Source organism: Remersonia thermophila, chromosome 6, assembly GCF_042764415.1.
Source record: "Remersonia thermophila strain ATCC 22073 chromosome 6, whole genome shotgun sequence".
In the NCBI taxonomy this organism is placed as follows: domain Eukaryota; kingdom Fungi; phylum Ascomycota; class Sordariomycetes; order Sordariales; family Chaetomiaceae; genus Remersonia; species Remersonia thermophila.
The window spans coordinates 1,215,640-1,231,341 of NC_092222.1; the positions used below are offsets into that span (position 1 = coordinate 1,215,640).

Sequence of the window (15,702 nt, forward strand, 5' to 3'; positions counted from 1 at the left end):
AGCGATTGCAACGCAAGGACAAGGGTGCAATACCACAAGCAGCGGGACCCGTTCAACTTGAAGATGGGACCAGGGGCTGTATGTGGGTCTCACAGCGTGGCGTTCCCAAGATCCAGACCGCACTGGACCTCCGATTGTGGGTCTTGGCAACAGTCAAGGTTGGGAAGAACCACGACGGGATGCACTGCACGCGGGGGGCCAGAGAGCTTTTATCACGGTATGTTTTCATGGTTCACGCCTTGAGGGAAGCGGGCTGAGAGGACTCCGTCGGTTCCATGGAGGTCTCTATCTTCAGGGTAGGTATGGACTTTATTCGCTAGAGGCGAACTGCCGTCTAAGGCAGCACCATCTAGGTACGCAGAGGTAGTAGTATGTACGTACACAGTAGGCTGATAGAGTTTGCTTGGCTGCCGCAACGGCAGGTCGTGTCTCGGCCGTTGGAAAGGTGGTGGAGGTGGGAATATTCAAGCTACTCGTGCCCTCTGCTTCTTCTCCAGCAGGAGGGCTGCCGACTTCGTAATCCCGGGCAGAACACGAGGTTGGCCCTCTCAGCACTACGTTACAATCGTGAATGTGGCACAGCGCGCTGTACCCCGTTGCTGACCGCCTTGAGTATGCCTTCTTGACAACAGCAATCTCCGCCGGAGAATCCGTCCCATACCGCCGTGTCGATGCCATGGCCCGGTTCAGCCTTGTCGTGTCAAAGACCCGAAGAGAGTTCAGCCCTTTCCCAGCAGCTCGAGAAGGCAGGAGGCTGTTTGGTTGGTGGAGCAAATCATGAAACGAGAGCGTTTGTTTGGCCTTTTTTCAACGTGTGAATCGCCACGGTTTCATACCGAAATGAGATGAGATGAGCGGAAGCGGACGGGATGGAGGGGGTTACTGTGTATAGTATTGTACAGCCAGGAAATTACCAATGGCAACCCAACCCAGATCGAGGGCAGCTACTCCGTCGACCACGTTTAACGCAGTTGAGCACAGGCGACGGGACCCTCCTCATCTCAGGTCGCCGCCCTGGACGGCTGCGGTATCCATGGGGTGTGGCGCTCCCAAGGGTAGGTGCCTATACGTGATTGTTTGACAAGGCCGGGTGATTCTGAGTGTTCAGAGCAGCTGTTCTACCGTCTCGTCTGCTGTAGTGGTGTACCCTCCTTGGCGCTATACCGCGGACCCCATCCCATGTTGCCATCGTGTCGATGTGTCTGTCTTGTGGGTGCCGCGCAAAGATGGCTTGAGCGTCCACGGCAATCCGAAACGCGGTGGAACCCAACATGCTGCATCTGTCAGTTCAAACCCCCACACCACAGGGCCTGTATTTCCCACTTAAAACCCCCAAAACGGACTGCGATGGCGTGCATGCAGAGGTGCCGACAGTCCTTTCGTTTCGGGGATCTTAGATGTTACCAGAGGACCGAGCCGAGGACCGCGTCGAGGACTGCGTAGGTCGAGGAGGTCCATGTGAGATCCCGACGACTCTCTTACCCAAATGGAAATGTTCTGGTAATGATTACCATAACGGTTATCGTTGGTGGCGCTTGGAACATGAATGGGACCCGGCGGGACGGGACGGACGTCGAGACACCTCATCTTGCATGCAAAGCAAACAAATACGTACGCTAATGATCGCCTTGGATGGCCAACGCCGGATGCAAGACTTGTCTGTGCCTCAAGACGGATACGACCCCAAAGGTAATGAACGAGCATCCATCCCGCCATCCCGCCCAACTGGGAGGTTCTAGACGGGCTCCATCTCTTATCGCTGGGGCCGCAATTTTACCGTATTCCCCAAGTAGGCACTGCAGTCGTCCAATAGACCCCTGAGCTGAGCGGGGCTGGCCCGTCTGAAGCCTCCAGCTCCCAACGCCTCCCTGGCAAGCGGAGGCGGTATGGCCCAAAAGTCAACAACAAACTCTCTTGGGTTGAAAAAGTGCAACCATCGCCTTCCAATTCTCAAGATCTCACTTGAAGCAGCCGCTCCAAGGTCGGTCACCGCCTCTCCACCCTCCTTATAGCCACCATCTGCTCCGAGTTGCTCAGAAGCTTCTCGCCTGCAGCCTCTTGTCACTTTCAGCGCTGACTTCCCATCCCACAGCTTGTCCGCTGAGCCCAACCCACCCTCGTTTCGACTGTTTTCTCTGTTGTCCAAGATGGCGGATATGTAAGTCCAAAACGACGGCGCAGCGTCAGAGCATTGGTACAATGCCAGAAAGAGCACCTTGGGTTGCTGACGAGAACCCCTCCCCCCTCAAGTAATGTTGACATCCTCGTCATCGGCGCCGGCCCAACGGGTTTGGGTGCCGCCAAGCGTCTCAACCACATTGTAAGTTCATGTTGCCGGTCAGCTGCCTTGCCGCACAGCCTTGCTGACGAGTTCTGAACACCCAGAACGGCCCCTCGTGGTTGATTGTGGACGCCAATGAGAAGGCTGGCGGTCTTGCGTCGACCGATGTTACTCCTGAGGGCTTTGTAAGTGTTCTCCCTTGCCCCTCATTCTCCTCATCCTCCTCCTCCTCCCTTGGTCGCGACCCCTCGGCTCATACGTTCAGCTCTACGATGTCGGTGGTCACGTCATCTTCTCGCACTACAAGTACTTCGACGACTGCCTCGATGAGGCGCTGCCCAAGGAGGATGACTGGTACCATCACCAGCGCATCTCGTATGTGCGGTACAAGGGCCAATGGGTTCCGTACCCCTTCCAGAACAACATCTCCATGCTGCCCAAGGAGGACCAGGTCAAGTGCATCGACGGGCTCATCGACGCCGCCATGGCGGCCCGTGTGGCCACGACCAAGCCCAAGGACTTTGACGAGTGGATCCTGCGCACCTGCGGCGAGGGCGTGGCCGACATCTTCATGCGGCCGTACAACTACAAGGTGTGGGCAGTGCCGACCACCAAGGTACGTTATCATGGACTCTCTGCCCAAGCGTCTCGTTTTTGTCCTCTCGCACATCCTAACAAGACGGTCAGATGCAATGCCAGTGGCTCGGCGAGCGCGTGGCCGCCCCGGACGTGAAGCTGGTGACGCGCAACGTCATCCTCAACAAGGTGGCGGGCAACTGGGGCCCCAACGCCACGTTCCGGTTCCCTGCGAGGGACGGTACGGGCGGCATCTGGATCGCCGTGGCCAACACGCTCCCGGAGGAGAAGAAGCGGTTCGGCGAGAAGGGCGAGGTGGTCAAGGTGGACGCGCACAAGAAGATTGTGACGCTCAAGGACGGCACCACGGTCGGCTATGACAAGCTCATCAACACGATGGCGGTGGACCACCTCGCCGAGAAGATGGGCGACCGGGAGCTGATCACGCTGTCCAAGGGCCTCTACTACTCGTCGACCCACGTCATCGGCGTGGGCATCCGCGGCGAGCGTCCGGAGCGCATCGGAGACAAGTGCTGGGTGAGTGCTGGACCTCCGCATGCATGTGACGTTGGGAAGGGCCAAGCTCTAACGCATCGGGCTCCAGCTGTACTTCCCCGAGAACAACTGCCCGTTCTACCGGGCCACCATCTTCTCCAACTACTCGCCGTACAACCAGCCGCAGGCGGACGTCAAGCTCCCGACGCTGTACCACGCCGACGGCAGCAAGCCGGCGAGCGGCGAGGCCAAGGAGGGCCCGTACTGGTCCATCATGCTGGAGGTGTCGCAGTCGACCATGAAGCCGGTGGACGAGGCCAACCTCCTCAAGGATTGCATCCAGGGTCTCATCAACACGGAGATGATCAAGCCCGAGGACGAGATCGTGTCGACCTACCACCGCAAGTTCGACCACGGCTACCCGACGCCGACGCTCGAGCGCGAGGGCGTTCTCAAGGAGCTCCTCCCCAAGCTTCAGGCCCTCGACATTTGGTCGCGCGGTCGGTTCGGCAGCTGGCGGTACGAGGTGGGCAACCAGGACCACTCGTTCATGCTCGGCGTGGAGGCGGTCGACAACATCGTCAGCGGGGCGGTCGAGCTGACGCTCAACTACCCGGACTTTGTCAACACGCGCCAGAACACGGAGCGTCGGCTCGCGCAGAAGGTGTACAGCGTGGCCGGCTCCTCGGGAAGCAGCGACATCCCTGTCCGCTCCAGCGGTCAGGCTTGAAAGGGTACGGGGGTACGGTACCTCGTCGGGGAGATGGGTGGGGGTTGAAGTTGCGTTGGGGGGTGTCGAGGGAGAAAAACGTGGCCGAGCCTCAGGGGAGGAGGGTGCATTTCGCCAAGGCAAAGGGAGGGGGGGGGGGAGGATTTTTCTGATGAGGATCTGCGCAAATGGTTCGGGCTTCCCGTGGCTGTTGCGCTGCTGCTAGATGGCTGTGGATGCAGAGATTCCAACATGCTCAGTAGAAAGAGAGGCAATCAATCGCCTGAATAATAGAACCAGGGCAAACCAACAAAGAGCTCTTGCTGAGCTGGTCTGCGGGACGACGACCACGGGGCAAGTCGTGTCAGTGTGCCGTTGGGTTAATCTCGATCTTGATCCCCTTTTGCTTTTTTTTTCCTGACTGAACCCACGGACCGCCGCGCAAGACGTTTGTCCTGCATTGCATGCGCCTTGGTCAAGATTGGCAGCCTGGTACAAGCGAGGAAGCGCAGGCTCCATGTGTGTTACGGCTCGGGAGGCCAGGCGGTTGGCCGTGGGTGGCTGGTGACGTCAATGGCGCGGGAGGGAAGACGAGGGGCGGGGGCCGGTTTCGTCATCGAAAAAAGGGTGACAGGGGGTCGATGGCAGAGACCGCTTCACAGTACATGATGGCCGTAGAAGAGCGCTTGAGGGGAAAACGCAGCCAACGTTGTGACGAGGGAGTCTGGCGAAAGGGGCTATGATGATTGATTTAAGGCACCTCACACCACCTGAAGGCTTGGGTATCCCTACGCTACCTGAGCTTCAGCCATTTCAGGGCCGCAGCGGAAACAGGAACATCGAGTCAGATGCCTGCCGAAGAGGATGCAGATCCCCATCGCTCTCATCTCACCGGTGATCCATCTTGGCAACTGGGAGGGTGGGGTGGACCGGCGCTCGCACCAGAGAACTGGGTGAGCCGAGAGGGTGACGAGGGAGGTGGGAAGGGACTTTACGCAGCACCCTGGGTAAGCGACGGAAAAGAAGGGAGGAAAAAAAAACCTCCTTGGATAGATGGGAAAAGTCCCGAGAGTCACCTCCTCAACCGACCGCCACTCTGCGCTTTTTTTTCTTGATGACTGACAGCCAACCTGGGAACTTGGGCACCGACGCACGAAATGGTAGTTGCGGGAAAACGTGCGTCCATCCATTTCCACGGCCCTGGAACCAGTTTCTACTGTAGTAAGTATAATAGTATACGCAGGTGGTGGGGGCCCCATGTCGTTTACGCTACTGTGTACGGCCATCATTGGAACTTTTGCGAGGCGTGATGTTTGGGTTTGGCATGCCGGGGTCGGTGATCTCTCTCTCTCTCTCTCTCTCTCTCTCTCTCTCTCTCTCTTATTCTCTCCCAACTTTTGACGTTCCGATGCCAGTCGAGCGTGTGTCTAACGACCAGGCAAGTAAGTACCTAAGGCATCTCTCGACACAGCACCTTAGTGCACAGGGCATGCTGCGTACGTACTCAGTACACCATACCTCGGGTCGTTGATGCATCGGGAAATTGTGAGGTGGACGCATTTGTGTGGATTTACCGTCCTTGGAACCCATCCAAATCCGTCAGAGAGGACGCAACATCGCATCCACCTCCCGTCCTGCCCACCTCCCGCCCTGCCCACCTCCCGTCCTGCCGCTCTTGCAGTCGCATCGGTTGGCTTTCCTTCCTTCCCAAGGTTCCAAGGTTTGGCTGACTGAGGGAGGTGGACCGGGAAGGCAAGTGGAGCCCGGTTTTTCTTGTTCGACTTGCCGTCCCATTCAGGCTACAGCACATGCCCAGCTTGCTCTCCTTCCAGCGTGTGTGTGCCTTCACCATCCCAACCAAGGCAGGGCCGGGATTTTGCCTGTCATCTGCCATCTGCCACCTCTCCCCCTTCCATTGTCCACTTCCACTTCCACCACCAGGCTTTTGGCACCCCGCCTCATGCACTGAACAATTTGACACCAACCTACGCAGTAGACACCTAAACAGCAGTACAGCACTGGACGATACGACGTGAGGTGGGAGAGTGTCAGCCAACTCCAACGTCGGCTCGTGGTGAGGGTGGTTTTGCTCAACCTACCTGTGAGGCGCATCTGACCTCTCTCTTTTCTTTTTGCGGTGTGTCGCCCACCAAGCACAATCCCGGCCAAGTCTCCATCCGTCCCGTTTCTTCCCCAGGGCTGTTTTCTTTCTTTCTTTCTTTCTTTCTTTCTTTCTTTTTTTTATTTTACAGCAGATCGGTTACCCTCGAACCTCGCCCAGCGCCCAGCGTCTGGCCCCGCCAGCCCCGAATCCGGTCAAGGTTCGTTGGCTCACCACTTACAGTTCCCGCACGCGCACGTTCGCCACCGGGGGCACGAAACCCTCTTCCAAGCTCCTCTGGCCGGGTTTACCCGCTTGTCTCTTGTTTTCTAAAGGGCAGGGTACGGCGGTGGACGGGTTTGAAGCTTAGGCATTCGTCAAGTCACGGATGGTGATTGCTGTTTCTGCATTTCACACACACCCCCCGCCTACGCTCAAGCTCTCGCAGGCACGCCAGGTAAGGTTCCCCGAGGACAACGACCAGCTTCCATCCCTGACTCGCCTCCTGTGGATATTGGTGGATCTCCCGGCGGGAGCGTCGACGTACCACGGCTGGGACACGTCCGCTCTGGCATCCTCTGCGGGCAACACGCGAACAGCGCGCTCACCTACCTGGCAGCCCTCTAGAAACCAGGCGCTTTCCTCACGTCTCGAGGGCTGCATCACCCGGGTCGCTGCGTGGACAGATACCCGGCTTGAACCAGGACAAGACGCCTCTTGAAGCCGCCGTCCCCCCTCCCCTCCCCCTCCCCCCCCTCCGTGCATGCTCACGCACGCCTCGGCTCATCCTACCTCTCCCTTCCACCGGCGTTTTGCTCTCGCGACTTAGGGGGTCGATCTACGGGCCATGCTCTTCCCTCTCATCATCGTTCCCTGAGAACATGACAGCCCTGTCGTCGTCGACTCCTGGCCGGCCAGCTTTGACTACTTGAGTCCCACCCCTCCCCCTCCTCCTCCCCGGGCGCCTGTCAGCGTCAACGCCACTCGACACCATGGACTCACCCGTCGCTGCCGCCACTGTCGACGTCGATGTTCCGACCGACCGCGCCCTGGACGACCAGCTGCTCGACTTCCCTCCCCGCATCCTGAGCCGTCTGAACCAGATATCGGGCTACACATGGGACGAGACGCGGCCGCCCTTCCACTCGACCTACGACAACTGGCACGTCTTTGGCACGAGGTTCGTGTCGCCCTACTCGACACCCCCTCTGGCTGCCAACCAAGCCGCCGGCGGCGCCGGCAACCCCCACTCGGCTCCTTACCATCACCCTTCCAGCCCCTCGGCCGTCCCCAGCCTCGCCCCCTTGAGTCGCGCTTCCTCCATCGACCACCGCTCTTATGCCTCCGCGTCCGAGAACGGTTCCTTTTCGGACCGTTCCGCCGCCAACACCACCACCACCGGCGACTCCCCCGTCATCGAGCAGCGCATTGTGGCCAGGGTGTCGTACCATGTCCTCCGCGAAGAGCGCGCCTTTTACATCTGCAAAAGCCTGGTCGCCAACGTCGATCCCGAAGGTTCGCGCATCGTCAAGCCGCTCGACGTGCTGCGTCTGCCTCCGGCACCGGGTGACCGAGGCCCCATCATCGTCGCCGTCTACGAAGACCCGGGGCCCAACAGCCTGTTCGAGCTCCTCGACCTTGGCCCCGCCTTCTACTTTGCCAGGAAGGAGGGGGACCGCTGGGAGGCGTACCGCAAGGAACCCCCGCGCCTGGCGCCCCCGGTCAGCCTCAAACACTTTCTCGACTTCGCCATCGGCGCGGCTCAGTGCCTCGAGATGGTCCACCACAGCCAAGGCATCGTGCACGGCGAGATACGCGGGGATGCGTTCCACTACAACATGGAGACGAACCAGGTCAAGATAGTGTCCTTCGGCTCCGGGCTGCGGTCCTTCGAACACGGCCTGACGAGCACGGGCTGGTCGGCCCTGTCCAAGACGCTGGGTGCCAAGCATAAGCTGCAGTACATTAGTCCCGAGCAGACGGGACGCATGACGGCCGAGCCTGACACCCGCACCGATATCTACTCGCTGGGCATCCTGTTTTGGAGCCTGCTGACCCAGCAGCCCGTGTTCCCGGGCGAGACGCCTCTCGACGTCGTCCAGGCCGTGCTGGGCCGGAGGATACCTAACGTCACCGCCATACGCATGGACGTGCCAGAGGTCATCGGTCGCATCATACAAAAGTGCACGGCCAAGAACGTGCACGACAGGTACTACTCAGCCGGCGGCCTCCGCTATGACCTGGTGGCCGTTCAGAAAATGCTCGGCGACGGCGACTCGGCTGCCCTGCGCGACTGGCACGTTGCCTCCCGAGACGTCTCGTCGACCTTCCGGTTGCCGACGCGCATGCTCGGCCGAGACCGCGAGCGCGCCGAGCTCGTCAAGCTGATTGAAAAGTTTGCAAAGAACCACGCCCTGACGACCGGCGCGGGGGCGGCCCCCTCGCTGCCTCGAAACTCGGATGCCTCGAGCTTCTGCACCGATGCCAACGAGGCCGGCGATGCTTCCAGCGACGGCGGCGTGAGCTCCGCGAGCGGCACGAACCGCCAGTCTTCCCCCGCCCGCATTTCCCAGGCGGACCTTCGGGTGCGAAGCGGCCTGCAGCAGCCGACCCCGACGCCGTCCGACTCGACGGCGACCTCCCTGTCCGCCCTCTCGTCCAACGCGTCAACCATGTCGGCCAACCCTCCCCGGCCGACGCGCCCGTGGGACAGACCCGCCGTCGTCCCGTATCCCGACGCCTCGCTTGGGCCCGACAGCTTCAACTCTGCCGAGTCGTCGCGCCTCGGGACCAACGCGGGAACGGAATCCTCGTCGACAAGCCTGGCCCGCCAGCTCGGCGCCGTCAAGCTGCGGAGGCACGGCCACTGCGACATCGTCCTGATCGAAGGGGCTGGCGGCGTTGGAAAGAGCTCGCTTGTCCAGTCGATCCTCCCAGACGCCCGCAGGCGAGGCTACTGCGCGACCGCCAAGTTTGACAGAGCTCGCAAGACGCCCTTTGGGCCGCTCCTGGGGCTGCTCGGGTCCTTGTTCCGCCAGCTCCAGGGCGAGAGGAACACGGACACGGCCCTGAACCAGTCGCTGAGGCAGTACGTCCGGCCTGTGTGGCCGACGTTGCACAAGGTGTTGGGGCTGCCGGACTTTCTCCTGCCGCCGGCGGATTCGCCCTCGGTTCTGCCATCCCCCACCGCCGCCCAGGATGCGTCGAGGCCCAGCCCGGAGCCGCGCGGCGCGTCGCGCGGCGCGTCGCCCGAGGTGACCTTGCCTTCGGCCGTTTGGTCGTCGTCGTCGTCCTCCTCCTCCTCGGGCCCCGTCGGGCAGAGCCCGCGCGACATCCTCCGGGCGGGCACGTCGGCAAAGACGAACCGGCTGATGAACACGTTCCTGGACGTGCTTCGCGTGTTCACCCAGCACAAGTTCATCTGCCTCTGCCTCGACGACCTGCAATACGCCGACGCCGAGTCGCTCGAGCTCATCTCGCAGATCATCAGCGCCCGCCTGAAGCTGATGCTCATCCTGACGTATCGTCCCGAGGAGATGTCGCCCGAGGCCGTGCTCGGGCAGCTCAGCCCGCCCAAGTCCGACGACATCCCCAAGGGCGCGGCCGGGCCATCCATCACCATGGTCAAGCTCGCGCCGCTCGGAGAGGACGAGATTGTTCAGTACGTCTCGGAGACGCTGTCGTTGCCCAAGGAGCGCGTGCACCCGCTGGCTCGTGTCATCCAATCCAAGACGCGCGGGAACCCCTTTTACATGCGCGAGATGCTCAGCGCGGGGTACCGCAAGAAGTGCATCTGGTACGACTACATGGCCGGCATGTGGAGGTACGATCTGGACAAGCTGGTTGATCAGTTCCAGGGGGAGCAGGACTACGATGTGCTTGACACGGCCTTCATCACGCGCCGCCTGAGCGAGCTACCGCCCGCGTCCAGGGCCATCTTGGCCTGGGCCGCCCTGCTGGGGCAGACCTTCTCGTTCGACCTCATCCGCCGGTTGATGAGCGGGCGTCAAGATATCGACGACTGTTCCGACTGCCCCAACGACCTCATCTTGAAGCCGTCGCAGGAGGAGGCCGTGGAGGGCCTCGAGGCCGCGATCCAGGCCTTCATCATCGTCCCGAGCGACCGCGACGATCACTTCCGCTTCGCCCACGACCGCTACATCCAGGCCGCCTCGGCGCTCAAGGAGTGCAGCACCCGCAAGATGCACTTCGTCATCGCCCAGGTCCTGCTCAAGCACTGCTCCAACGACCCCGCCCTCCGCGACAGCGCCGCCTCACACATCTGCGAGTCGGTCGACATCATCAAGAAGCGCGTCGCCCACCGCCGCCCCTTTCGGAAGCTGCTCTTCGAGCGCGGCAGCGAAGCCACCGAGAGCGGAGCACGCCCGACCGCCGCCAAGTACTACAGCAACGCCGTCGCGCTGCTGCAGTCGAACCCGTGGGACGAGGGCGCCGAGGACGTGTCGTACGTCGAGACCCTCCAGCTGCACCTGCACGCTGCCGAGTGTTATCTGTTCATGGGCCACCAGAGCGCCGCCAACGTGCTCCTGCAGACCATTTTCGACAACGCGCGCACCGCCACGGACAAGGCGCCCGCCTGGGTGCTGCACTCGCGCATCTACGCCCAGAGCGGCGACTCGCAGCAGGCCCTGGAATCGCTCAAGCAGTGCCTGCACGCCCTCGGCGTGGTGCTGGACGACTGCCCCACGCTCGAGGACTGCGATGCCCGCTTCGAAAAGCTGGTGGGCAAGATCACCACCGTCGATCGAGAGCATGCCCTGAACCCCCCGTGCGAGAAGGACCCCATGCTGGCGGCGGTCGGCGCCGTGCTCGCCGAGACGGTCAGCGCCGGGTGGTGGAGCGACTCGGTCGTGTTTTACCAGCTGACGCTGCTCATGATGGAGACGCACCTCACGCGCGGCGCGTACCCGCAGTCCAGCATGGCTTTTCTCAACATGTCCATCATTGCGCTGTCGCGGTTCAACAAGGCGAAGCTGGCCGCCGAGCTGGCGGGTATGTATCTTGAGCTGGTTGAAAAGTTCCGGGACCCCTTCTCGATGGCGAGGGGGTACATGATCTATGCCAACTTCATTGGGCATGTGCAGGACCCGATTACCGTCTCGGCCGGGCAGCTCGAAGGGCTGCTGGATTATGCCGCCAGCGCGACCGATCGCCTGTCGACCATCCTGAGCATAGGCCTTTGGGCCCAGCTGCGATTGTTCGCCAGCGATAACGTCGCCGAGCTCGAGGCGTTTTGCCAGTACGGCTGCGAGGACATCCCCAGCTGGCACCTCGACACCCGCGGCGGGACGATCCTGATCGCGGTGCGGCAGGTCTGCCGGGCCCTGCAGGGAAAGACAAGCGTCACGGACCCGCTGAGGGTCATGAGCGACGAGCACCACGACACGCCCACCTACAAGAGCTGGCTGGAGGCGCATACCAACAACGGCGGCCGATCGCTGCTCATCTACGAGACCCTCGAGATCGCGCCGCTATTTCTCTACGGCCACTACGAGCGCGCCATTGAGATCGGCCGGGCCTGCCTTGAGCGCGAGACGCTGCTGTGGTCGGCTCGCAACACGAGGCTGGCGATGCTGATCTACGGCCTGGCGCTCGCCGGTGTCGTTCTTCGCCGTCAGGGCGACGCGCGGTCGGCGGGCGACGTGGATGCTTCGCCGTCCAGGGAGGAAGTTGCCGGAACGGTGCGCGAGATCGAGATGCTCGTCGGCAAGATCAAGGACTGGCAGGTCGTCGACAGCGTCAACTACCTGGCGTGGTCGAAGCTCCTGGAAGCGTCCGTGTCGGAGGTGCTGGGGGATGTGGGCGCCGCGATACGGCAGTACGAGGAGGCGCTGGACCACGCTGCGGAGCATAACTTCACCTTTGAGGAGGCGCTGGGCAACTACCTCATGGCCAACGTCTTCGTCCGCAACTCGGCAGGGCGCTCGGCGCGCTCGGCGCTGCGCGATGCGATCTCGCTGTATCGCCAGATGGGCGCGACGGGCGTCGCGGATAAGATCGAGGCCGACCACAGCAGCCTTCTCCAGCGCGCCGCCAGAAACCCGCGCACCATGGACCAGGGCGTGCAGACGGACTTTTCGGCCGACGCCGCGACCGTCCAGTATCGAGGCGCCGTCGACAGCGACTCCCCCGACGAAAACCCTCAGGCAACACAGGCCGCCGTGGCCGCGCTCAAGGGCGAGCGAATGTCGGCCTGGCGCGGGTCGATGCAGCCCGAGGTGACGTGCGCCGGGGGCGCGGGGCTGCCCGCCTTGGACATGATCGATCTGCACGCGATCTTGGTGAGCTCGCAGGTGATCTCGTCGGTGCTGAGGGTGGACGAGCTGCTAAAGACCATGTGCGACGTCATACTGCAGACGTGCAGCGGGTCGGCGACGCTGGCGGCGATCGTGGTGCAGGACGAGGGGAGCCCCGAGGAGTGGTGCGTCGCCGCGAGCGGGGATCCGGAGAGGGGCGCCGAGGCGCACATGCCGGGGATCCCGCTCAGCGTGACGGACCTGGTGGCCGAGAACGTGGTGCTGTACTGCACGAGGTTCCGCGAGGTGATCTTCCTGCAGGATCTGATCAGCGACGAGCGGTTTGGGAACGTGGGCGAGGCGTGGCTGCAGCGCAACCCGGGCAGCAAGGCGGTCATCGCCATGCCGATATGCCACGGCGACAAGCCGCTCCTGGGGGTGCTGTACCTCGAGGGCGCCCCCGGGTCGTTCACGGACCGCAACGTCAGCGTGCTGCAGCTGCTCGTCAACCAGATCGGCATCAGCTTCTCCAACGCGCTCGCCATGAAGGCGGTCGAGAAGGTGTCGGCCGAGAACATCTCAATGGTGGAGCTGCAGAAGAGAGCGCTGGCCAAGGCCATCGAGGCCGAGGCCAAGGCCAAGGACGCCGAGGCCGAGGCGATTCGCAACGTCAAGCTCGCCGAGGAGGCCACCAAGGCCAAGTCGATCTTCCTGGCCAACGTGTCCCACGAGCTGCGCACGCCGCTCAACGGCGTCATTGGCAACTCGGAGCTGCTGCGCGACAGCAACCTCAACAAGGAGCAGCTCGAGATGGCCGACTCGATCCGCGTGTCGGCCGACCTGCTGCTGACCGTCATCAACGACATTCTCGACTTCTCGCGCATGGAGGCCGACAAGATGAAGCTTTACATCATCGCCTTCAACCCGGAGGAGATGGTGCGCGAGGTGGTGCGCGCCGCGTCGTACAGCAACCGCGAGAAGACGCGCAAGAAGAACGTTCGCATCGTCCAGGACATCAACCTGCCCCCCATGCTCATCTACGGCGACCCGATCCGCCTGCACCAGGTGCTGGGCAACCTGATCAGCAACAGCCTCAAGTTCACCGACCGCGGGTCCATCACGATCGGCGCTCGCATCGACGACGAGACGGACGACAAGGCAACCTTGACGTTCTGGGTCAAGGACACGGGCATCGGCATCTCGCCGCAGCAGCTCGAGAAGCTGTTCCAGCCCTTCAGCCAGGCCGACGCGAGCACGGCGCGCAAGTACGGCGGCAGCGGGCTCGGGCTGAGCATCTGCAAGTCGCTCATCGAGACCATGATGCACGGCACGATCCGCCTCGAGAGCCAAGAGAACGTAGGAACCACGGCGTGGTTTACCGTCACGTTTGAGAAGGCCCGCCCGGAGGTTGCCGCCGGCGAGGAGCAGCTTCTGTCCAACGCCGGGAGGTCGGACGGCAATCTCCCGGCTGCTCGCCAGCCCCCATCCCTTTTCAACGATGCCTCGTCTCCCACCGCCCTCACCCGCCCGCTTCGACCCCCGCCGATCGACCTGACCAATATCCCCAAGCACGAGCTGCGCATCTGCATCGCCGAGGACAACGCCATCAACGCCCGCATCGCCCTACAGTACATGCAGCGCCTGGGCTACCCCAACGTGGACACATATGACAACGGGCTCAAGGCCGTCGAGGGGCTCCGCGCGCGCGCGCGGGAAGGGCGGCCGTACCACATCATCCTGATGGACGTGCAAATGCCCGTCCTGGACGGGTACGAGGCGACGAGGCTCCTGCGCGGGGACGAGCTCGAGGAGGTGAGGAAGGTGCTGGTGATTGCCATGACGGCGAGCGCCATCCAGGGCGACAGGGAGAAGTGCCTCGAGGCGGGCATGGATGATTACCTAGCCAAGCCGGTGAGGAGCGAGGTGTTGCGGAAGAAGCTGGAGGCGTACTTGAAGCGACCGGCTGGCGAGGAGGAGGAGGAGAAGGAAAAGAGGGGGGAGAATGGGGTGAAGAGTTGAAAATCTAGGAAACGATCCCCCCCACCACGACACGATACGACATGACACGACACAACACAACATGAGAAAGGGGGGGACGGATGCTGGAGTCTCGAAACTTGATCCATCTCAACAATGCAATACCTAGTGTATTGGATGTTCCAAAGGGATGGATGTGCAACACAGGCCCTTTGTATCATCAGGTGGTCTGGCCTGGATTGTGGATCGTGGGGTTGGCAGTTTGGCCGCGGCCATGACGGCCAGGGGATTTGGTTTGGTTCAGGACACGTGAGGGGGATCTTGGTATTACACATGGGTTATAGGCGGGCACATGTCTTTTTCACTTTGGTTTACTCTCGTACGGATCGGTCGGTCGGTCGGTGGGTTGGTTGGTCATGAAGGGGCATCGGGTCATATACGGTCATCAGGTCATCGGTCCGGCTAGTGTTTGATGGGTTTAATCCCGGTTCCGGTCACAGGTTGGGTTGGAACATTTTGATATCAGAGAGGGTTGGGCATTGTAGCGGGCCTTGCCGCGGGGGCTGCATTTGGGCAGGACAGTTGAGGGGCATGATTTGGTGTTGGCGACGGCATGGCGGGGCGATAGGTGCGGCCTTATACCGCCTGGTTGGTTAGGTTGGTTTGTTGGTGTACATATGTAGGTGCATACCCCCTGACGATCTCAGTGGTGCCATAGCCACTTTTCATGCTCCTTTTATCCGTGGGCATGACCATTTCCATATATTCGTGTATCTATATTTATCACCATGTCGACCCAAGGAGGGAAAAGGGCGGATAAGTAGGTAGAACAGTCCCTCCGTGCACTATGTCTGCCGCCGCCGGTCACCCCTAAAGACTATGTATTGCCCACCGAACCCAACCGAGTATGTGCCCCCCCCTCCCCCAGTATGCAATTAGATTCCAGGCCGCCGACAAAGGGAAGAAAGAAGATCAAGGAAACAAGGGAAGAGATGACAAAAGGGAAGAAAACCAACCCCTTTCAGCATGCCACCACCACCACCACCACCACCACCGCTCCCACTGCCAACTCTTCCCTCCCACTCTAAACCAAGCCACAATCACCCTGTTCCCTCATAACCTTGCCGCCCACCAGATAACCCAACCTTATAAGTGTGTACAATTTTGCCAGCCTCGCAACGGAGACAGAGAGAAACAAAAGCAAAAGCGCCGGCAAGGAACACGCCCATATGACAAACACACACAAGATATACACATACATATACACACAGAGAAGGTAACAAAGATGGTCACCGCGCCTCTGGGC

General features: G+C 61.3%; 2 protein-coding genes across 2 annotated transcripts; both read left to right on the forward strand.

Moving 5' to 3' along the window:
- Positions 1-2,147: 2,147 nt before the first annotated feature.
- On the forward strand, positions 2,148-4,082 carry VTJ83DRAFT_6528 (uncharacterized protein; the record flags this gene model as incomplete). Its single annotated transcript, XM_071013249.1, has 6 exons — positions 2,148-2,158; positions 2,251-2,320; positions 2,386-2,466; positions 2,547-2,897; positions 2,969-3,394; positions 3,462-4,082. 6 exons carry the CDS (start codon positions 2,148-2,150, stop codon positions 4,080-4,082), a joined length of 1,560 nt encoding a protein of 519 aa, XP_070864155.1.
- A 3,072-nt stretch (positions 4,083-7,154) lies between these two features.
- VTJ83DRAFT_6529 (uncharacterized protein) lies at positions 7,155-14,438 on the forward strand (the record flags this gene model as incomplete). Its single annotated transcript, XM_071013250.1, has 1 exon — positions 7,155-14,438. The coding sequence occupies one exon, from the start codon at positions 7,155-7,157 to the stop codon at positions 14,436-14,438; it is 7,284 nt and encodes a 2,427-aa protein (XP_070864156.1).
- Positions 14,439-15,702: the final 1,264 nt, after the last annotated feature.